Below are 23,790 nucleotides of genomic sequence, written 5' to 3' on the forward strand. Positions count from 1 at the left end.
GGGGTCCTATTTGGGTCCTTGGTCAACGTGGGAGACGCGTAAAATGTGTTTATTTTGAACCTGTCTGGAGTTTCTACTGAGTGAATTTGTTCCTCAATTTATTATCTATGATATTAAAGATTGTGAGGATTTCGGTAAAACCTGTCTTACCATGATGCCAAGGGACAGTCAGTCCAAAACGGCCGCAATCGCCGCGGACGCGACGGTTGGAAACTGTCAAAACTGCTCTGTTTTGCACCAGGTCAGATGATCCTTTTATGACAGAAAATTCCATTCAAAAGTTGTGTTTGGTCTTTGTAAAGGGGAAATAAACAGTCTGTGATTTTGTGACGTGAACCTTTGATTCCTAAACTAAATATAATTTTAGGGGATTGTTGTTGGTAATAATAATTGTGGTTGTTTTTGTTTTGTGTCTTCCTGTCTCCTACTACAGAGCCAGACCGAATACGTGTCGTCATTTCTGGCTCTGAAACAGAGGATAGCGGTTTCTGAGTGAGTCATAAATGCATTATTATTGCCATGGTGATTTGCAGCAAATACATTTTAGTTAGCTATCGGTGACATTTGGACACTGGGGGAACTGGGGGTTGGTCACTTTACAAGGTGTAATCTAGCAACACATAGTAGTGATAATGTGTTCGTACTAGCTTAAAGGGAATGTTTACCAAAGGAACAATACTCTTATACAAAAGGTGACCTCAGAGTGCGAAATTACATAAAGAATCTCAATAAATGCATAGTTTATTATGTTCATGTGTTACGCAGTGACGCAATTAGACTTCAACAACAGCTGGAAGAGCTGCAGATCAGATTGGTTACTCTGGAGAAAAAGACGGCCGATTATGAATCTTTGCAAGCAGAACTTGAGGAAAAAAAGGTATGATCTTTCTTTGTAGAGTGTAATTTACACAATATGTTTCCTCAACCTTTTCATACACTTAGTTTTGTTGTGTGTATGCTGTGTGTGATATTCTCTTGTTTATTTTTTTCAAGGTTGCTCTTAAGACCTTTGGGCAGATTTCTGAAGAGATGGAAAAATTGAAGCAGGAAAATATCAAAATGATGGCAGAGTAAGGGATTATTTTTATTTGAATCATATAAGTGCAAATAAATATATTATAATGGGATTATTTTATGTTAATTTTATTTTTCACATTGTTCAGGAACGAGAAGCTTGAAGACCATCTTAAGGATGTGAAAGGTACTTCACATCCTATAATTTATACCACTAAAAAGTTGCAAAACTTTGAAATAATAATCTGTTTATAGATGTTTTAAATACATCACTGATTATTTGCTAAATTGTCTTTCAACCTTATAGAACTGACAGAAACACAGTCACTTGAGAATGCTCTACTGAAGAGGGAAAAAGCTGTAGTAGAAAATGATCTGCTGGAAACACAGGTAAGAAAAAACGGTCTCTGCACTTCAGTCAATTACATTTGCTGTATCTCATCACTGACGATAATTTAGAACCATTGTTTTTCAAAAAGCTTTATTCATAGTTTAAAGGTAGCTCAGGAAAATGTATAATCTTTGCACATTTAATATTTTACCTTTCAGACCTCTTTGAAGAAATCTCAGGCAAAAGCAGATCAAGTTGAAAGATTGATAGAGGAGAACGCCAAGACAGCAAGCATGTAAGAACTGGCTTTTCCCATTTAGTCGTGTCCTTCACAACCCTTGTTTGGGTTGTTTGTGAGAAACGTATTCTAAAACAAGTGATGCTCAAAGGTCCCATGTTGTTTTCTGATCCACAGAAAGGGAAGCCTTGAGAATAAAGTTAGGCTGCTTGAAAGTTGGTATCAAAAATGTATTTTACACCACATGAAAAAATTATGTAATGTTCCTAATGATTTTATTTTGGCTGTTTAACTATACATATTTCTGTCCATATTTCAGACTTGGTTTGCAAACAGAATCATCAAATATCCCATCTGACCAAAGAGAAGATCTTGCTAGAGAGCAATATTGACGACCTCCAGGTGCAGTAATAATCTTTGTAAAAACTGCACATTTGTGGGGGTAATTTTCAAAGTTATTACACAGACATTTCTTTGTGTTAAATTTCAATTACTTTACAGGTGAGAATGAGGAAACTGGAAAGAGAAAGGTGCAAAGGTAAGTAAGAAACAGCTTGATTTACAAATACACTATTACAACGAACGCTTACTTTGCTGCAGTCAGATATTGGTTCTTCCAGAAGTTAGGTTTTCAGTTAACAAAAAAACTAAAAATGATTCCAAATTACCAAACTTTTTTTTAAATTAAAGGTGGGGTAGGTAAGTTTGAGAAACCGGCTCGAGATACACTTGTTGTTATATTCCATGGAATGCTCTTAACATCCCGATAGCAATGAATATCTTAAGTGCTTTGACAAAAGATCCATAAAATAATGTAATCTGTGGAAGCCGTAATACTGTAAAAAGCACGACCAATCATCTGAGCCGGTCCGGCTAAAGTAACTGGATGGCCTACCTGCCTGTCAGCCTTCCATCTGTGCACAAACTTATCTCGTGCCCTCATTGGTCATGTGCGCGTTTGTGTGTGTTGGAGGAGGGGCTCTGTAAGGATGTGGCAGATTTTTTCCGGCTGTGTATTTTCAAATTCTAGCGCACTCGAGCTGGTTTCTCCAAAATTACCTACCCCACCTTTAAATGTCAAAGGGCCTTTTTTTAACAAAAGTGCATTTGATCTATATAATGGCAACAACTTTATTCTGACTTTAATTTTCCATTTGACAGATTATAGGAGTACATCAACTCAAGCAAGTGCACCAAAGGAGCCTAAAGTAGACAAAGGTATGCAGTCAGCTTCAATTATGATTTATTACATTAATTTAAGGATCGTATGCTTCGTCTTTATTAGTTGTGCAGCTTGTGATTGATTGCGTCTGCTTTTCAGAAAGGTTCCAAATGCTGCTACAGGATTTATGGGCATGTGTGGATCCTCAGCAGCAGAACCCTGTCAACCTGATACATTACCAAACCTCTCCAGGTGAGGCATCGTTAAGCTATGTTGTATAAATGTGTGAGACAGAACTCAACAAGTCTCTCACTTTTGAATCGCTTTTGCATTTATATTTGTAATTTCCCCATTTAATGCATTCATGGCAATCCTTTTTATTCTTGTACATTTCAGAGTCAAGATCCAAGGATGTTCCACCAAGCCCCCCACAAAACAGACTGCACTCTCATCTGAACAACGCATCCCGGTCCCCTTCTCATGAGATCAGTCAATCCGACAGTTCCCCTGTGCAAACAAAAGCCATTTTTACACTGTTAAAAAGCACTCGTCATAGGCGGAAAGACATTGAGCATCAAGCATCGCTGCAGTCACCAAGTACCAAGAAACCAAAAAACACTCCCAAAAAGAGCAAGTCCAAGAAGCACAAAGCTGAGGAGTCGTCTTCTGACTTTGGAAGCTCAGAAGTATCTTTGGGGCAGATACTGGCATTGTTCAAATCAGTGCTTCCCTGCATTTCACCTATACCAGACGAGGTGGAAAATCAGGTACATTTTCATATGCATTTTCTCAAAAATAATACCAACTAATGTGCAGTTTTCACCTGTTTTTATGTAAGTGCAAATTGCTGTGTTAAAAGGTCTGCATGCACAATGCAATATTTTTGATTAAAATCAGAATCAATGAAGAATTTTAAAAGAAAGTCACAGAATATGGAATAGGTAGAGATAAAACCACTTTTCATACAGTACTTTTACATCAACTACTAGGTTAGCTTATCCTTAAATATGTCAAAACCTTATATAATAGTATTTGTAACTGAACTAGTACTTTTTAGATATTGTGTCATTTCAATCAAATGAATTATGATCAATTAAGAAAGGAACAAAGGTCTGGCTGTCGTTGTTTGTGAATATACATGTCATTTATATATTTAAAAATGACAGATTTATTATGTTTAGAAAATCACAATTTGGTCCCTCAAAGCTCCTGTAATGTCATTGCGAAGTGGTCAAAAAAGCACTGTTATATTTTCTGCCTTTTGATTCTCCTGGTCAATTTCAAAGTGGTGGTTGTATCTTATAACACATCTGTGTTTTGTCTTTCAGGATGCAGAAATGGAATTGATGGAGACAACAGATGGGGATAAGGAAAACCATCCCAAAATCTCTGACGACTCTGTTCCTTCTCAACAAGAAGAGTCCTTACTCATCACAACATCTGGAACAAGCCCCTGTCTAAAACCTTCTGCACTACAGAGAGAGGAAAAGGTAGACTTCCCAGTAGTCACAAAACAGGAAGTGGAACACATTTTCAATGAAAATGACTCCAAAGATTCGGGACAAAATATGTTGAGTCGCGTCACTGAAGTGAAGGTCAAAGGCATCACAAATGCAAAGGAGTTGCAGAATGAGCACAAGCCGTCAGCCGTGCAGTTATCATCAACAGCTTCTTCTTCTGCTCCTACTTATTTATCTTCTTCTGCCAACAGTGGTGCCAATAGTATCCCTGAAGGTGAAAATGCAAAAGAAGTTCAGTCAGATACAGGTGAAAAGATTGAGGTCGACACAAGGCCTGGTGATCTTACTGATGCTAAAGCAGTCCTTCCTGAGGTTGGACAGTCCCCCAGAAGGAAGGATACAACTGTAATCTCTGAAGAAACAGTTGATGTTCAGCCAGTTAATTCCTCAGTTACCTCCTCAATAATCATTGACTCTGTGAGAGTTGCTGAGGTAACAAATACAGAAAAGGGTTCCGAACTGGGAAAAGACCTCCAGGACTCAAGTGATCTGGGACAGGGCAGTCAAGATGTCTTAGCACCCCAGGAGAATAGAGGCTGTGTGGGCCATGACACAGATGTGCCAGATGATAAACCCTGTTTGTCAATCAGCGATGACGGCCTCAGTAGTGCCACAAGTAAAAATGTTGAAGGAAAGCTTGAAAATGATGCACCCATTAAACCTCTTGGGGAGGAAAGTGGGAACGAAGCACTAGGAACTGGTGGAATCACTGTAGCAGCTTCTGTCTCTGAATCAAATGGTGATAATAGATCTACGCCTCTTCCACTGTTGAATATGGAAGATGACAAAACCCATGCTGACCAGGAAACTGGTAAGGCAAATGTTGCAACTACTGCAGAAAAGGGTGTTGACATAGACACATTCAACTGTGAAAAACTAGCAGATCAAGGCTCTCCCCTTTCTAACTTAAAAGAGGCTGATAACTATGAATCTATCAAGGATAATATACATTCTATGTCCAGGCGAATAAGTCCTTCGTGTCTGATTCCCACTATAGAATTGCAGGCTTTGGACCAAGACCCATCACCAGAAAACCAGATAACAACAAACAAAGAAACTGTAGCACTTCAGGACAGCAGAGACGCAAGTCACCTTCAAGTGAAACAAAATATTGTTCGCACTGTTAGATCTACTCTGTCATTAAGAAGTGATACTAGCACAAATGAATTCACAAAAGTTACTGAAAATCAAAGCCCAGTTGTGATCCGAGAGGAAGAACCTAGCCAAGTGGCATATTCCACTACGGCTCAGTCACCAGAATGCTTAGGCCAAGTTCGCTCTGCGATGGGCCCTCCGCTTCCTCGTCTCCTAACACCTCTGAAAACACCTCCAAAGGCGGGCAAATCAATCAATCCAAGGCAGGCTATTGGTAAACTCTCATTTCCCTCGCCCATGGAGAGATCTGTTTCGCCTTCCACTCCTGTCCAGGCGCACTTGACTCATAACAGTCGGCCGCTGAGATCCTCTTCACTTAACAGTCCACTCCCTCCGAATGGAGTCCCCTCCTCTCCACTACAGTTCTGTTCCGCCACTCCAAAACACGCCGTGCCGGTCCCAGGTCGCCTACCCTCTACGGCAATGAACTCCTCCCCGTCATCTTCCTCCAGTCCATCTCAGGAGAATTCCATGAGGATCTTTGACACCATGTACCCGGAGCTCTCTGCCCACGCCCGAACTCTGAGCATTCTCAGAGGGAATGTCGGGCTCAGCATGTGTTCATCTGAGAGTGGGACGTTACCCACAACAACCAACAGTCAGATGTCTTGCTTTAAGACGATTAACTCCACTTCGACGGCCTTCACCAAGACTGAGATGAGACGAGAAAAAAGACAGGCCGTCAGTTCGCTTCAACCTAAAAGCAGTAAATGTCTCAGGCTAGATAACTGCTCTCCTACTGTCAGCCACAAGCAGGTGCGTTCCTCCTCCTCCAACAGTGGAGTGGAGGCCACCTCAGCCCAGACTCTGAGTAGCCAACAATGCAAACCAAAGACAGCTTTACCGTCCCATGAAGGTGGAGAACCGGCAAAGCAAAATCTTATAGCTCACCTTTTAAAGAAGATTGAAAACCAGTTTTTCGATCTACTGCCTGTGATCCAGAGCCAATTGTATGTTGGTAACCTGTCCAAAAAGCCTGTCTTGAGAGACGAAGAGAAGGAGGTCATCTCTGAGATTTGCCAAAACAGCTTGGTGAGTAGACTTGTTTATTCGGCCTATGAATTTCAGTTGTTTTCACTCTTGCCATTCATCATTTATTAATTTGACCGCATGACTTAGCCTTTTGTTGCTGCAAATATACTGCAAGTAACACTATATTTTTGGGAGAAAAATGCATTGAGAGGTAATCGCTCTGAGGTTTTTTGGTACCATGGATTTGATTTTAAATGTCAAGTGTTTTTATCTGCATAATTGAATTAAAGAAAAAAAAGTATTGTTGGCTTATCTTACTGTATGCAATTGTAGTTTAAAACAGTGTTTTTGTATGCACAATTGGTTCTTTCCCATTAATCATTTAGTTCTGAATAACATTCCCTTTGTGTAACTTCTTTATTGTTCACTTAAAGAAAAAAGAGACTGAATGTCAATAACAAAGGCTCTTGTGTAGCTCCTCACAAATACAAATACAATATCTATGTAAATGCAAACGCCTGCTAATAGCTCATACGATGTGTTTGTTTAAAAAATGTGTCCATGTGAATGAACTTTTTGTGCATGTTTACTCTCTCTTCAGCTTAACACGGGTGACATGATTTTGGCCATCCTGGAAAAGTTGAAAGAGGGGAAAAAATATCTGAACAGTAACCACACGCAGGCCCTCTGTAGAGTCCACATAGGGATCTGTAGAAAGACAAGAGACTGGGAGAAAGCTCACATCCTGGCACACAGCATTCTCACAGAAGGTTAGCAATTAACGTTCTACCGTATTTAACCTCGTACATACTTTTGCAAATGTATTTTTGCTTGATTGCTTCTCTCAACTGTAAAGGCTGTCTTCATTGCTCCTTCATGCACCACTTAAGCTTCACTTTAAATGAAGATGTGTTTTCGCATATTCTGTCTTTCTTACTGCAGATTTCCCAGACTGTGCTAAGATGATTTTGTTCATGGTGACAACATGGCCCAAAGTACTCTCACACAGTAGTTCTCTGTGCCAGGCTATACATACTGTCACCAAACTGAAAGCAGAAGAAAACCTCCTCAGCTGCCTTTCAGCATACCTTGGCTGGGAAAAGGTATAGTATTTTTGCAGAGATCGAGTTCTCCAGTTGAATACTTATTTTACTCAAATCTAGCTTGTCAAATGTATATCCTCTGACTTTTAAAGAGGGTGACCGGTGAAAACATTGCTATTTATTTTAATTCCTTTAAAGTGTAGATAATTGTGATGGCATTTAAGTTTAATAAATTGTTTAGGTCCTGACCTTTGTGACCAGATCACTGTTTTTATCAAATGTCTTATTTCCCAATTTTATCCCTTTTGAAATCTAATCTCCTTTTATCACTGCAGACTCCTCCCTGTGAAATTGAGACGCTGATCTCCAGAACGCTGTCTGATATTCAGTCAGGGTCCGGCATGTCTTTCACTAAACACAGTCGCTACGGGCAGGACCTGGGGACTGAGGCCTGGCAGCATGTCTTAACCCTGCAACTCCTCTGTTCACACAAGAAGTGGCAGTGGACCTATGATCATTTATTGGGGTATGTTATTTGTTCTGACTTGAAGGTACATATACACATAGTCTTCCAAACAAAATCTAAATAATCTATGTGAAGCTGACCATTTTCTGTAAACAGGCATCTACTGTAACCCTGTGCTAATCTGTAGTGATGGGAATTATGGCTCTTTGAAGGGAGCTGGATCTTATGGCTCCGTTCCTTTCAAAGAGCTGTTTTAAAGGGGGCGGGGTTACTAGGTTTATCTGCAAAATAATCACCAGGATAATGATTGACTGTATTGCCAGACCTAATGTCAATAGTCTGCAGCATTGTAAACATCACACAAGGTGGTGCCATATCCATGTCATTCATGTCAGTGAATGCAATACTTTGAATTGACCTTCTATATGTGTTAAGTAAATAAAGTCGCCTTGCCTTGAATGAAATTCAAGCAACTCTTAATATTAGATACTGTGTTTTTAAGTGGCGATGGAGATTATTTGTTGACCCTGCTTTAAAGGATATTTTGCCTTTACAAATGGTGCGCTTTGTCACTGCCTGGGTTTTGGTTGAAGTGCATCCAAATGCTGCTACGTTTTCGCGTTTGGCTCATTTTCCATCCGAAAAACACGTCGTCTACCTGTCCTGTACCACTTGTTATGACTTCTCTCTCTCGCGTATTCCGTTAAGACCCACCCCATCTCACTCCTCGTGCTGAAACCTACCAATCAGAGTAGGGACGGGTCTTCACAGAATACGTTTGGGGAACAAAATCAAGCTTTTTAAAAGGCGAGTGGTTTTGGCAGGCAGTGAGTGCGGACCGGAACGATTGAACGATAAAAAGAATTCAAAAATAATCGGCTCGTTCGCGACCGACACATCACTACTAATCTGTTGATTCTGCTTTGACAGCAAGGAGTTGTGGCCACTCATGAACACCTGGGTGACACAGCCCAGAGATCAACAAACTCCTGTCTCTGATTTGACCGTCGCCACTGTAGTCCGACTCATTGGTAGGTTTTTTTTTTTTTTTTTTGAAGGTTACCATAACCTGAATCAACTGTAATTTATTGATAGCCTAGGGATTACCAAATTGAAAATGTTATTGTTTTTCCATTTAATATAGGACGCCTCGGTCAACTTGGAATGAAAGACAGGAATTCTTCCTCAGTGGTAACAGTAGCAAACGTCATGAACGCGTTTGGAAGGCACGGACAGACTGAAGGTATCTATGTGCTCAGATTGCTGTCCATTTCCCAAGACATGTCTTTAGTTGGTCATCATTTTTTTAAACACTAATGTAGTTTTCTTTCTATTTTGAGTATTTACACATGTATTTACATGTGAATTTTAAACAGATTCCAGAGTGTGTGTGTATATATATATATATATATATATATTATCCTGGCATTTAAAAATAAAAAGCAGTCCAGTAGATGTTTTTCCATTCAAAAGCCTCTTTTTTTAAAGTTTTTAATTTTGTTCACATTTTGCCTTTTATTTATAGTACAGAAGAGATACAGAGGCAATTAAGGACTTAACCTTTAGTAAATGGCCTCCACCCCCATTTAGAAGTTTAATCTCATAATGTTTTTTCCCCCAGGTGTGCCATGGGAGGTCCAGTTGGCCGCCATCTACTGCATCTATGACCTGTCTCCCTGCAACCCCAAACAAGCCCTGGATGCCCTGGCAGGGTGGAGAGGAGAAACGTTTCACAGCGTCCCTCCTGCCGTCACCAGCTGCATTAACCAGTTAGCTTCTATCTGCAGACAAGTCAAGAGTTGAGACACAAATGCTATACAGTTTGTACACTTTTTTTTTTTTAATGAAAAATTCCAACTATGCACCTACATTTTTATGTAAACTTGCTGACTGGCAGCCTATGGTAGAGTTATTAACCGTTTGGGCACATAAATGTTCTCAAATTTGTTTGGTGCTACTCCTCACAAAGGAGTTCTTGAAGTACATAGTAAGCCTTTAAATTAAAATATGCTGAAAGACAGTTCAGACAAATGTTTTAGTTTGTGTTTTGTATTTGCACTTCTACTTTAAAATGAATACATTTAAATGTACTCTGATTTTGTAGCAAATGTTTCCTCAATGTTTAGTACTGGAGACATTTAACATTCGTTTTTTAAACTGTACACACCCTGTCATAAATGTACCGGCATGAATCACTGCAATCTTTTTGCTCAGGTAATGCTCTCAAATATTGTAAAATATGTACATGTGTTCTGGTTAAACTGTGGCCCGGTTTTATATTATTTCTTCATTTGTAAATATGAGGATTTGATGTTTGTATGAATGAAAAATAAGATTGCCACAGCTCTGTACAGTTTAAAGTTTCAGAGGTTATTTAACTTTTTCAAATAAAAAATTCAACATAATGAATATAAAATACATGTCTATTTGGTTGCATTTACTCCTCACTTGGCCAAATGAAATTCATTATAAAGCCATGCAAATTGCGTTCAGGGCCTTGGTCTACAAACTTAATATAGCCTATAAACTGCATGCTTATCCTAAATGAGAATAAGTCATTTATAAACTTATATTTCTTGGGGTGACATAACATTATCATTTGAATACAACATTTTGATAGAGGCAGTGATAATTGATCCAGCCAAATTTTAAAAAACGATCACGTTTATTCTGCCCGGTTTGATCTGTGCAACATAATGGCTACAATTTCCGGACGTTGCCTTCAAAATAAAAGCCCACAACACATTTGATACGTATTACATTTGAATAAATGTGTCTTAGTGCAAATTGCAGGATTGTAAAATCGTGTAGAGACGATTTTTGCTATGACTTAAAATGCTTTTAAGAAATCCTGAATGAGAAATTGGTTTTAGACAAGATTTAGGAATATGTAGTAGGAGAGTTACACTTTAACAACCTATCCTATATCATTTATAAAGTATATATTTTTAAATGTGATTTAATGTGACTGCTTTGTATTTTTTTTATGTTGTGTGTTGTTAATATGAGTTTGCAAGGGGTGGGTTCATTATTACGTTTAACTTCCGGTGTGTCCGGCTTGTGTTTGGGTGAATTGACGCATCTTTGAGTCTCGGGGGGTGTGTTCAAATATTTAAATCCCTCGGACATGCGTAGACGCTGATCCGTGCTGCTGGGTTCGCCATATTGGCTGTCTTTACATGGGGAGTGGAGTTGGACAAGCTGCCTGAAAAACCAAATCAGTTAATGGACATGAAGCAATTCGAAGATAACAAGTAAATTAACGCGGTAGGATTTATCTGTCTACGTGAACGCAAAGTGTTGAATTTGCCAAATTGCTCCCCATTTCCCCCTGAAGTGGTTCTCGACCAACTCGACTCCAATGGATCCCCAGACCGCTTGGATGCAGCCGGAACAGAAGGGACCTGCCAATTCCCCGTGGGTGCACATTTGGGAATCCTCTCAGGGATTTGGAGCTAACTCCGGCATCGACAACCACCTTCACCACCAACGCAACTTTGCATCATTAAATGCAAACTCCACGGAGGCTAACGGTGAGTATCGCAAGAATGTAGCACTGCCGGGGTGTGTGTTTGGGAAACTGTCGAAGCGAGACAGCGGCGGCGTAGAGAGGGGAAATGTCCGGAGGACGGGCTCGTTGTCGCCGTCCTCCTCCTCACTGGACTCGGAGGCCGAAAGCTCCTCGCCTTCCGGCTCCTCGCTGCAAATCGATAATTTGAACGAAGAGGCCAGTCGGTTTTTACACTACGGTGAGCACGAGTTGAACGAGAACAATCTCAGACGGCAACAGCAGCCCCCTCCGCCTTTTCACACTGTCCAGCAACACTGTCGCAGCATGCAACAATCTGGCGGCCACACCCCCACCGGGATGAAAAATCAGCATGGGAACAAGCACCACCACTATCAGTCACAGTCATCCGGCCGCAGGAGGCACCTGAACAGGGCCAACACTTTCCACGGTATCAACCCGCTCCTGTCCTACGCCTGCAATGGACACCATGTAGACTCTTCGTTCTGCCTGTGGAAAACCAGGCGCTACAGCCCGGGTATAAACGGGTAAGGATAATTGTAAGGTTTTTTTTTTCTAAGTCATGAGGTACGGGGTTCTTAAAGGAAACTCACCTAGTCACCCAATGCACACTTTTCCATGATGAATTGTAATGAAATAGGTTCAGTATGCATGAAACAGTTACATGTAGGCCTATGCCTTTTCTCATTGTCAAAATATGTCAATCTAGTATTTCATATCACAATAAACGTTGAAACCCATCTGTTGTGTAACTGATGAACCCAACTAATTTATCTACGTTAACTTGCAAGTCAGTCAACATTTAAAACAATTTTAAATAGTTTGTAAAATAATGAACTTGACTTTGTGTGAACTGAAGTGCTTCAAACAATTCCTTTAGGGCAGTAACATTAGTATAGTATTTATGTCTAGGCCTTTTAATTTGTATCAAATGCATCCAGAGATGCTTTCTGTAATCTTGCATTATATTGCTGACTCTGTTCCTGTGGTTCTGTCCTTTCTCCTTTTTGAATCTTCAGTCTTCATGAAGAAATTGTGGACTTTTTCAACTTCATGTCGCCACGACCAGAGGAGGAAGCCATGAGAAGAGATGTTGTGAACAGAATAGAAGGTGTCATCATGGACTTGTGGCCCACAGCACGGGTGAGCACCTGTTCAACTCTCAGCTACTTTCAAAGATCATTATTCGACCATGGTCTCCTGAAACGGAGGATGAAACCTTCTTTATTTGTCACACATACATGCACACAGTGAACTTGTGTCTCTGCTTTTAACCCATCCTAGTACTAGGAGCAGTGGTAAGTGTTGTGTCGCTTTTGGCTTAGGTCAATATACGTTACGATATGACTTTATAAGTCAGACCAAGTCTGAAATTTGACTTGTGTCACAGCAGCTCCATGTCCAACACCAACATAGACAAATATCCAGACACAAACATTTAACATAACAGCACAATCAGTGCTGTTATAAAATACATTTCAATCAAGCCATTGAGTTGGATGACCACTTCACTGACACTGTCTAATTATACTGAGAATGTAAGGGTTTTAGAAAAGAATATGACTTATGGGAGAGCAATATAATTGATATAAAATGTATACATCGACTTTTCTAAAATATACCCTTTTTTTTTTCTGAGCTGAAGAAAATAGGTACAAAAGCAGGGTTCTTCTGCAAAGGTCTCCACTCAGGATTCACATATTTAATTTCAAAACCTTTTGGAATACATTTCTATATCATTTTTTTTTATGCTTATTATTTCTCTTTTAATTGACTGGTTGTCAATATTTTTTATTCAATACTGCTATCGCCTGTTTAAATCAATGTTGTGTTTGTTTGTAAAGTTTTTTCGTCAGTATGTCTGAAGGTTTACTGTGCTTCACGTTTGGCCTTTCTGTAGACTGTCAACTCACGGCCCGTCCATACGGCGGCGTGCGTTGAAGCTTCAACGCTTCTGCCCATTCACTTTGAATGGGGTGACGTCACGCTTTGCCAAACTGCATTGTGGTTCCGTCGCTTCGCTTTGCCTCCGTTGCTCGCTTCAAAAGTTGAGAAAAGTTCAACTTTTGAAGCATCGACGGAAGCGTCAGCCAATCAAATCATATGCCAGTACAAGCTCTAGCCAATGAAACCACGTGCTTGTGTGTCCGGGGTGGGAGATTCATGTAATTGGTTGTTGTTGTTCGAGCTTTAGACACGCCTGCCGGCAAGCTTCAACGCACGCTACCGTATGGACGCTGCGTTACACTGCACGTCCAGATTTGACGAGATGTTATTCTTGTAACTTGCATTTCTAAATTAACATTAGTAAATGATTTTCCGTCGCATGTGGCCAACATAATGTTATACTCAGTGTAATTTGTAACAAATGGAATTTTTTTGGTTGCCATTTATAAACCTTTTTTAGGCTAATCCTAGCCCAGAGAGGTCCCACTGGGCCTCACTTTCCTCCAAAAGACACATTTGTGTTTCTCCAAGCTGTGGTGGTACAAATCATGCGTTGAGCAGTACAGCTCAAATGTATGCATAAAGGTTACACTTGCTAAAACATGAATGATCAAATGAATGAAGATAACAATGTATGAAGACTTAAAATCCGAATTGTATTAATTGGTCTTTAACTCTGCAGGTGGAGATATTTGGCAGCTTCAGCACAGGACTTTATCTTCCAACAAGGTAACATTTGTGTGTGCAGTCTGACCTTATATGAGGGACTTGACATTTCTCATCAAAATGCTTGTTTTGAGAAAGTGGGAGCAATATCTTTGATAGGGTATGACTATTTATGCCAGAGTATACTACAATACAGAATTCCGAATTGCCATTTACTTTTTGTTCTGTGCTATCATTGTGTTCTTGTATACAGTGTGTTTCTTTAGCCTTTTCAAGGGTTACTATGTTATTTGAACATATTTTACTCTGCAAGATATAAATGCTTTCAACAACTTTATTTCAAATTGAGTGACAGGTGTAGCACTTACTAAAGAGATTGTTGAAGTGTGGAAATAAGGCAGGTGTTAAATGCAGTGATTGTTTCAAAATCACACCACCTGCATTCACTTGAGCCGTACTCCAAGATCAACAATGTTGATTATGAAGTAGGACCAGGTCTTAATGATGCCTAAATCATAAACAAATGTAATATTTATTTCGATGTTTATTTTGTATGGTTACAAGATTTAAAAAAAAAGAAAATGTAAACTTCAGTGGTTAATAACCTTAACGTTAAAGAGACACAGAAATAATGCTTCACTGCCACCTGCATTTGGCCACCTTTCCTTCTTGGTTTTGGTCACATTGTGCTCACACAACCTTTCCCAACAGCCTTAATTAGATGGCCCTAATGTGTTTTTCTTCTGTGACCTCGTTGTTGTACACTGTGTAGACATAATTCTTTAGATGTCACCTTTTAGCGACAAAGTACTCTGTGTTTTTATTCTCAGTGACATTGACCTGGTGGTGTTTGGAAAGTGGGACCATCCTCCACTGCAGGAACTGGAACAAGCCCTGAAGAAGCACAATGTGGCTGGCCTTTATCCCATCAAGGTCCTCGACAAAGCTACAGTAAGTCACAGAGAGAGCGCAGACTGTTCCCAATAAGTCAAGAGCACACGGAAAGAATACCTTTTTGTATCTTAAAAAACAAAAGCTGTTCAGTTCACCCACCCTTTTTTTGGATTGATTCCAATTAACTCTTTGACCTGTCCTCAGGTGCCAATCATCAAGCTTACTGACCATGAAACGGAGATAAAAGTGGACATCTGCTTCAATGTAGAGACTGCAGTTAAAGCAGCACAGTTCATCAAAAGCTATCTTAAGGTAACACTTCAAAACCTGACACCTTTGATGCGTATGTGGCCTTTTTTTGGTTCAGTCTTTAATTTGTTTCCTCTCTTTCTTGTAGAAGTACACCATTCTGCCGCCTCTGATCTTTGTCCTGAAGCAGTTCCTACTTCAGAGGGATCTGAATGAAGTCTTCACTGGAGGCATCAGCTCTTACAGCCTTATACTAATGGCCATCAGCTTCCTGCAGGTACACATGGTATACCTGCTAAATGTATTGCGCATCTGCAACAAAATCTTTTCTTGTCTATTGAAATAATAGCAGGTTGATACAATTATCTCCTTCTGTCAAAGGAAAAGCTCTCCATATTATTTGTATACCCTTCCTGAGAACTGTTGTATCTGTGCACAATTTGAAAGGAAGGTGTCAAAATTGCAAAAAGCATCTATTGACTTTGTCTTGATATGTAAACTTTTGTATTTCATTTCAAAATAATAATAATTGCAGTTAATCAGGCTGGATTTGGTTAGAAAGTGTGGATAATGATAAAGTCTGATTATCACAGTTACACCCTCGAATCGACACGCGACGTGCCAACATCAACCTGGGCATCCTGCTGATCGAGTTCTTCGAGCTGTATGGCCATAACTTCAACTACATAAAGACCGGCATCAGGGTGAAGAATGATGGATCTTACGTGTCCAAGGAGGAAATGCTCAAAGCCATGGGGAGTGGAAACAGGCCATCCATGCTCTGCATAGAAGACCCAATACAGCCAGGTCAGCTTGGGATTTGATGAATACATTGAGTATGCTCAATTCACATAGAGGGTGTGGCATCATGGCAGTAGCAAACATTAATCATTTTCTCTCAGTACATTAATATGGGAAATTATGACTGTGTAAACATTGTAAAGATCAGGAAAAAACTCAAAGACATTTAAAAAAACAAAGTTGTGACAAAATCATATGCTGTGGGATGCTTTTAGTTCCAAAACATGGATGCATAGATAATCTTGATTTGACTGACAAACCCTGCTGTGAAGTAGGATGGGGTCCAACTCTTTTATGCTTGCATGGCTAGTGCTTTAACACATTTCCCGGGACTTTATACGCAGTTTGTCTGTCTACAACGTATTGTCCAAAGCTGTTTAACCTCTCTTTATATTGATTTTCACAGGGAATGACGTGGGCAGGAGTTCATACGGTGTCCTGCAAGTCAAACAGGTGTTTGACTTTGCCTACATGGTGCTGAGTCATGGAGTATCTCCTCTTGCACGCGCTTACCCCAACAAGGAATACGACAGGTTTGTTTCTCCATGATTTAGTGATGTTTGGTATTGGCCCAAGCAGTCATCTTACATACTCTTTTAGAATTGCATTATCTTTTGAAAATCTTGCAATTTGCATATAACTTTTTGGCCAAGCAACCAACACAAGCTTGATGCATCTTGGCTAAATTACAGCTAGCTGTCTAACCTTAGCTTTGCTTACAGTTAGGTACTTGATTTAAATACCTATGCAGTATCCTAGCTCACTGGGCTGCAATTTGTATTTATATAATTAATATTTTGTTTGCAACAAGCAGCGAGCTAGTTGCTTCTTGTCTAAACTGCCTCGATCTGTCGTTGGTTGCTTTTGTAACATTCGCTAAGGGAGCTGAAATTGGGCAATTTACCCAAGGGCACAACAATGTCACATCTTCAGATTGTTCAGGCAAAGCCTTCCTGCACATAGAAATGAGTTGAGGGAAGGTCTTAGATTTTAAGATATTTCATAATCCATCATCATAACAAACTTGACTTTGTAATGATTTTGTAAGCACTAGTTTTGACAGTTTCCTGATAACATTGTGGAATACACCTGTCTCTGTCTCTGCAGCACTTTAGGACGCATCCTCAAAGTCAGCCCAGAGGTGTTGGCCTACAGGGACTGGACAATAAAGAAGTGGACAGCCAAGCAGCATGTCAAGTTGGAGAACCATGGTAACTTTGTGGGAACCTTGGGTTTGCATCCACTTTGTAACAATAATACTGGAGGTTATATTATGACTCCCATTTGTTTTGCTATATTAAAAGTATAATGGTTTGGTAAATAAACTTGATGTTGAAAGTTCTAACCTCTTTTAACAGTAGTCTTCTGTTTATTCCTAGATGTAGAGACCTGTGAGCAGGACCTTGCCAGGCTGATGCTGGTGTCTGTAGAGGATCAAAGAGACTCTTCCTCCCCCCTCAGCACTGACTCTCCCTCACCTTCGCCAGTGTTCCTCCCCAGCCCTCACCACCACTCCTCATCGTCCTCAGCATGCTCGCTCTCCTCATCCTCCGGAAGTGACATAGTAAGGCCAAAGGATATTTTGCCTTTGAAACATTCACTACATAAGTTGCTGATTAACTTTCTATAGTGATCAAAGCCACTAAAATCATTGCATCTTTGTTAAACAGCATGTGTTCTTTCCCCAGGAGTCTGATTCTCCCCCAAACAGTAATACTGCAATCCAACTCCAGTCTCTCACCCTGGCCTCAGTCCATTCAGTTCTCCAGATGGCTTCTGACTTGGGGGTATCACATCCACCAGGCTTTATCCACACAGTGCCTCAGGTCAGTTTAATTGTGTTCCCCTTTACAGGTTGCAGGAAAAAACATAAAACTTCACTAATATTTTTCAAATAAGGGCATTTAAAACCTATGAACTTGGTTCAATGGTTATTTTTGTTTGATATCCACATTTTAAATGTGGCCACGGAAACACTTTTTTTCTTTGTTTTTCTTCATTCATGAACATTTGAACCGAATTACATTTCCTATAAAATTACATTATAAATGTTTCAACAATGCATAACTTACTTAAAGAGAATTCTAATTATATATTCTGCTTTTAATTACTAGGTCCAGATGTCCTTCCCAGAAAACCTTACCATCCCCTCACTCTCCAATTGCCAATTCTACCATGAGAATCCAGCTTCGGTCAATGTTGTGCACCATCACATGACACACGCTGCACAAGTCTCCCAGCACACAAACTCCACAAGCCCCCTCCACCAGCTCCACCACCCGCAGATGGTAGGACATCAGAGCCAAACTTACACCATGAGATCCAGCTCCCATGGCTCCCTTGATCCACAAAAAGTTGGCTTCAAGCACAACCAAGGTGGCATTCTCCAAGGTCAAAATCAAACTCAAGGTAACTTCAGTCCCCAGCAGCGCTTTGTCCCCCAGGGTCATAAGACAGCACCAGGTTTCAGGAACCAGCAGCAGTACAACCGTAACACTTGGAGGAGCAAAAAGAAGGAAAACCTTCCTGCTCTTAACCAGAGCAGATGAAAGAGTTGCTTGTCTGTGAAGGCCTCACATAACTCATCATGAGTTTTGATGTTGACCAGCTGTGAAGCATTCACAATGCACCTGTTTTCTGTTGGAGGCTCTCTAAAATGCACCAACTTTGTCCTATAATTCACAAGTCAATTGAAGTTGACTCCAAAGGTGTCAAAATGATTGATCTATGCTAGCAGTGTGCATTACTAAGTGATGCTACAAGTCTCTCACAGGCAAATGAGGACTGTCAAAGGCCCAAAGTCTTAACTGTGCTCATTTTGTTACATCGGCCTGATGAGGCCCTTCCTCTAAAATGTGATGCACACCAGCACAGAATTTGAGTTGATCAAGGAATTACGGATTCCTAGACTGGGTCTCCTTCCCAGTGTCACTTTTGAGCAGCTAAAGATTGACTGGATAGCTATAGAGTTGATTAACGTTTTGAGTTTCCATGCAACTTGAACACCGTTAGGAAACTTGATGTGCCATAGTACTGAACTGGTCTTTCTTGAAGTTCTGACTCTTATTGAGCCTTTTTGAGCAGGTTTTGGGCTCTTGTCTTCTGAATGCAAACTTGCTTTTGGCTACAGTCTTGATTCAGAGCTCTGACAGCTTGGACTATCATCTACCAATTGTACTCTGGAGCGAAGCACTACCTTTCTACCTATGCAGCGCAACGCTGACTTGATGTTTTTGGTGTGACAGTACAAAACGGACCTTGTATCAAGTGCTTAAACTGTGATGACTTATTTGAATGTACCAAGTGTTTCCTTTTTGTATGTTGGTCATTTGTTCCCTTGTTTTTGTCATCGGGGGCTTTTTTTTTGTTCACATTGGCACTATTATCTTTTTTTATTTTTGTAAACATTGACACCTTATTTTATGTTTGTTGCGTTCATGTGCAATAATTGCTTTTATTTAATTTATTTCACGTTTTATTTACATTTCAGGGGACACCCCCTACCATAAGTTTGCTTTTTTATTTTAAGACAACATTGATCTGTGCAATAGATGGACTAAAGGGCCTTGAAGGAATGTTTGCGTGTGTGTGTGTGTGTGTGTGTGTGCATGTGTGTGTGTGTGTGTGTGTGTGTGTGTGCAGCTTTCCAACAGAAGGGGGAGCTATGGTAAAGCAAATTGAGAAATGTGCCAAAAATGACATGGTTTACAACTGCATTATGATAACATGAAATGTTACCAACTTCCTGCATTACCACCACTACTCATTTCACTTGTTTCATTAGTTTGATTTTGGGGTGTACTTCTGCTTAATGGAAGTAGCACCTTAACATTGTTTACTTTTGTCATTTCAAAAATAGTTGGTGCTATTTATTACCAGCAAAGTGCTTTTTTTCTCTGCCTTATATCTCCATTCGATTCTGTTAAAGCAACAGGTTAACTGCCTTCTTAAATGACCGAACTTGCCCTTTTTCCTGTATGTAGCAGCTTTCTGTTCTATTTGTCTCCATAAGCACTGCCAGGTTTACTTGGCTTTTATTTGTACATCCAGTTTCTAGGTGTATGCTCCAGTACTAGACTCCTAATGCAGTCAATGATTGTTAACATTAACATGTCACAACCTTTTCTTTTAAATCAAAGTTCATAAAGATGGCAAGAGGTCCCTCCATTTCAGAAATGTTCCGCTCGTATTTAAAGTCAGTATTTATACGTCTTGTAAGACAAGGTTTTAAGCTACATAATTTACACAGCAATCTGTAAGAGGAATGGAGCTTGGGGTGTCATAGAATAGCTGTTACTAAAGTTTTGGTAGAGCCATTAACAAAACCGAAATTGGTGAGGGTCATGTTTTAAAAGTAGGTGACGATTATAACCCCCTGCTCACCAATCCGATGGACTCTATACTGTTGGTAGCATAACCTCATCTTGAATGCTGCTTTTATTAAACCATGTAGAGGATGGTCCAAGGGTTTATTGTCATATTGCCACAAACCAAATCCCCAGCTCAAATGTGTGTAATTAAGGATGGGTTGTTATGTGTAAATGATGGACATATAGATGTATACCTTGTTTTTTTTAATGTAAGTTTTCTATTTTTTTAATAAACATTTTAAAACTAAATTTCCTTTTTTACTGTGTTTGTGTCAACTCTTTGTGCTGGCCTTTACATTGCGGCACAATGGTGAAAGGGATGTCTTGTATTGCTTGGAGGTTCATACTACTTTTGGTTTGCTCTTATATATTTTTTCAGTTGTTACTGTTTTAGCCTTTTATTTAGATTTTTTATTTTAAATCGACAAAACGGCTGTTCAGAGAAAAAGGAAGCAATGCAACAAGAGGCCAAGAGCTGATTTTAAACATGGCCCGCTGCAGTAAAAACTCAGCCTTTGTACATGAGCTATACAAGGTGACCTACCAGAGCACCGATTAAACGGTACAGCCTTTTTCCAAACTACTTCATTCTTAGTAATGCTTTACACTTGCTTCATCACAGCTGGGGACATTCAGACTAATGGGAAACATTTATTAGTATTTTCCAGTCTTTGCAACCACTTAAAGGTATCTTAATCTATTTTTAGGCATATATCATGGGTAAAGAACATGTCTGTGTTTTGTTCAAATTCCCAAACATCATGCATTTTAGACATCCCTCACATCCCTCTGTCAACCCTGTTAGAGAACTGCAGGTTCGGGGTCCTTAGTTTGAAAAAAAAAAAAGAGGATGGGGAGCTAATGCCTGCTCAGAATTATACCGGAGATAAAGCTAAATGCTGCCGTGATTAAATGCCATCATGTTCCGAACCACATCAAGGATTATTTCTGAAACGGTATGGAGCTCAAATGCTTTTTCTCTTGCGGTTTTACCACAAGGTGAGTTTCTTTTTTTATTTCCTGCTTTTTTACACATACTCTCCAGTACAGGTTAGCCCTGAGTGTTAGCGATGCTTACTAATGCAACCCAGTCTCATGGCATTTCGTGTTCAACACGATTTATCTATTGATTTGTGTGTTCACCAACACGATTTTTGCCTTTTTTTCGTGTTGCACAGCACGATTTTAAAGCAATGTATTTCTATTGGTAGTCTCACGACATTACGTGTTCTAGGAAGACCGGAAGCTGTGTGGTTCATAAAAACATGTTCTTACTCAATATCAAGCCACAATTATTACGTACACCGGCAGTTACCCCTACATTTTGCCGCCTCCGTCACCTAGCAACCAGCTGCAGTCACAAGTGCCGGTGTCGGTACCAGATGTGTTCGGGGTCCGTCTCTTACCAGTGACGTCAAGACTTACGACGTAATGACGTCACGCATTGTGATTGGCTGTACGGTAATTTACCCACGCTGTCTAGAGTATAGAGGGTTTTTTTTATCATTACCTTACATTGCATTTAGCTGACGCTTAAGTGCATTCGACCAACAAGATAAAAACTTGAAGAAATACAAAGATGAATGAGGAGAAGAATAAGAGAAATCGAAGGTAAGAAGTATATAACGTAATATGGTAGGTAATATGTAGTATGTTCAGTGCCGTTGGTACGTTAGTTCAAACAGTAACAACGGACTATTTTTCTTAGCGGATGAATGTCAATTTAAATAAATAAATACAACTATTTCACATGTACAATATTTTCTTAGCCCTAATACTTAATACTACTTATTTCGTATTGATTGTTATATTTGATTATATTATATATTATCAATAAATTATATATTATATATCAATATGATATACTTTTCTATATAATAGATTATCAAAAAAAGTATTTATTAAGTAAGGGATAATGTGCAGCAATCACAATCAAGTCCACAATCGAATCCATAAAGACAAAGTAAATCTGTTTACAGTTGTTTCATATGGATGTTGAGAGGTATCCATATATCTCTTCATTTTGCTCTCAAAGTGCACCAGATTGATGCATTTAACTTCAATATTTAAAAAAAACCACTCCAAAGGGAGTGCTTGTTCTTCCTTCTGTCTGTCTGAATCTGTGTATTCTCATGTTCCGATTAACCCAGCCAAATTTTTCTTCTTTTGTGTCTATATCGACGCCGGGATCTTGAGTCGAGGCTGATCCTCTTGCTGTGGTCCCGCATCCTGGATCCTCTATCCTGAGTTCTGGATTAAGTCGTGGACTTCGGGTCGTGGCTGAACCTGTCTCTGCGGTCCTGCCTGGGTCTCGTCGTGCTGCCTCCCTTAAGGCTCCCAGAGGATTGTTGACATCTTTGTGGATTCATCCTCTTACTGTAGACGCATGCATTTCCTAACATTCGGTCTACCTATGTTGTAAAATGTATTATCTCTTCGATTTACACACGACATCTATTGCACGTCTGTCCGTCCTGGGAGAGGGATCCCTCCTCTGTTGCTCTCCCCAAGGTTTCTCCCATTTTCCCTTTAAACTGTGGGTTTTCTCTGGAAGTTTTTCCTTGTACGATGTGAGGGTCTAAGGACAGAGGGTGTCGTTTTCTTCTCATACTGATATTCTGAACAAACTGCTGTTGTATTAGCTGTAAAATGTCTTTACTGTAGGGTATTTTTATTATTTGTACAGCACTTTGGCTCGACCAAAAATCGTTTATAAATGTGCTATATAAATAAAACTTGATTTGATTTGAAAGGGTGTGCGCCAAGGTTCCATATTAGGACCAATAATTTCACCATATACTGTATGTAAATAATCTCTAATAATTGTTCAAATGCTGCTTTCCATTTTTATGCAGATGATACTGTTATTTATTGTTCATCCTCTTCTATAGAGCAAAGTCTTGATTTCCTCCAGTCTGCCTTTGATGTTATTCCATCCCATTTATCTCAACTCAAGTTAGTATTAAATGCAGACAACTCCAAACTCATGGTATTCTCAAATGGCAAAAAGTTAACTTATTTTCTCCCCAACATTGTACTGTTCAAGGGACTGACATTGACATTGAAAGGGTCATACATACACATATCTAGGTTTTATTATTGATCAGAACTTATCTTTCAAGTCACACACTGAAAATGTTGTTTTAAAATTAGGTTTCTCCTTTCAGACAAGGAAACATTTGATCTCTGCAACGTTTTTACCAGTATTGGATTCTGGTGATCTGCTTTACATGAATGCCTCTGACCAGTGCCTAAAGAGTTTGGATACTGTGTAGCATTGTGTATTATGTTTTATTAAATATATATATATATTGTGAGTTTGGAATAAATATGCACTTTATGAAAATTATTAGTTGGTTACTGTTAGTAAAAAAACAGTAAGGTTAACACTGGATGTTTATTACACTTGGATATGTTTTCTGTAACACTTGTA

At 39.6% G+C, this 23,790-nt stretch overlaps 2 protein-coding genes across 4 annotated transcripts; both read left to right on the forward strand.

The window, feature by feature from the left end:
- On the forward strand, positions 1–10,317 carry ice1 (KIAA0947-like (H. sapiens)). 3 transcript variants are annotated; one of them, XM_079694610.1, is made up of 20 exons: positions 1–241; positions 434–492; positions 766–877; positions 994–1,070; positions 1,164–1,201; positions 1,322–1,404; positions 1,564–1,640; positions 1,761–1,813; positions 1,903–1,985; positions 2,085–2,121; positions 2,745–2,801; positions 2,905–2,997; positions 3,142–3,512; positions 4,074–6,452; positions 6,994–7,162; positions 7,335–7,495; positions 7,771–7,961; positions 8,832–8,932; positions 9,046–9,144; positions 9,523–10,317. In XM_079694610.1, the coding sequence occupies exons 1-20, from the start codon at positions 152–154 to the stop codon at positions 9,702–9,704; spliced, it is 4,512 nt and encodes a 1,503-aa protein (XP_079550736.1). In that variant the 5' UTR covers positions 1–151; the 3' UTR covers positions 9,705–10,317. The 3 variants fall into 3 exon arrangements, with proteins under 3 accessions (XP_079550736.1, XP_079550737.1, XP_079550738.1); XM_079694611.1 differs by having other exon boundaries at positions 1,761–1,798; XM_079694612.1 differs by lacking the exon at positions 8,832–8,932 and having other exon boundaries at positions 9,523–9,659.
- Positions 10,318–11,034: 717 nt separating this feature from the next.
- Positions 11,035–20,606, forward strand: LOC307013270 (terminal nucleotidyltransferase 4A-like). The gene is made up of 12 exons (XM_079640598.1): positions 11,035–11,957; positions 12,450–12,573; positions 14,060–14,106; positions 14,874–14,994; positions 15,142–15,249; positions 15,335–15,463; positions 15,780–15,993; positions 16,394–16,520; positions 17,095–17,198; positions 17,367–17,551; positions 17,676–17,813; positions 18,102–20,606. Exons 1-12 carry the CDS (start codon positions 11,263–11,265, stop codon positions 18,534–18,536), a joined length of 2,427 nt encoding a protein of 808 aa, XP_079496724.1. The 5' UTR covers positions 11,035–11,262; the 3' UTR covers positions 18,537–20,606.
- The last annotated feature ends 3,184 nt before the right edge of the window (positions 20,607–23,790 follow it).

The sequence above is a fragment of the Notothenia rossii genome (genome assembly GCF_949606895.1).
Source record: "Notothenia rossii genome assembly, chromosome: 7".
In the NCBI taxonomy this organism is placed as follows: domain Eukaryota; kingdom Metazoa; phylum Chordata; class Actinopteri; order Perciformes; family Nototheniidae; genus Notothenia; species Notothenia rossii.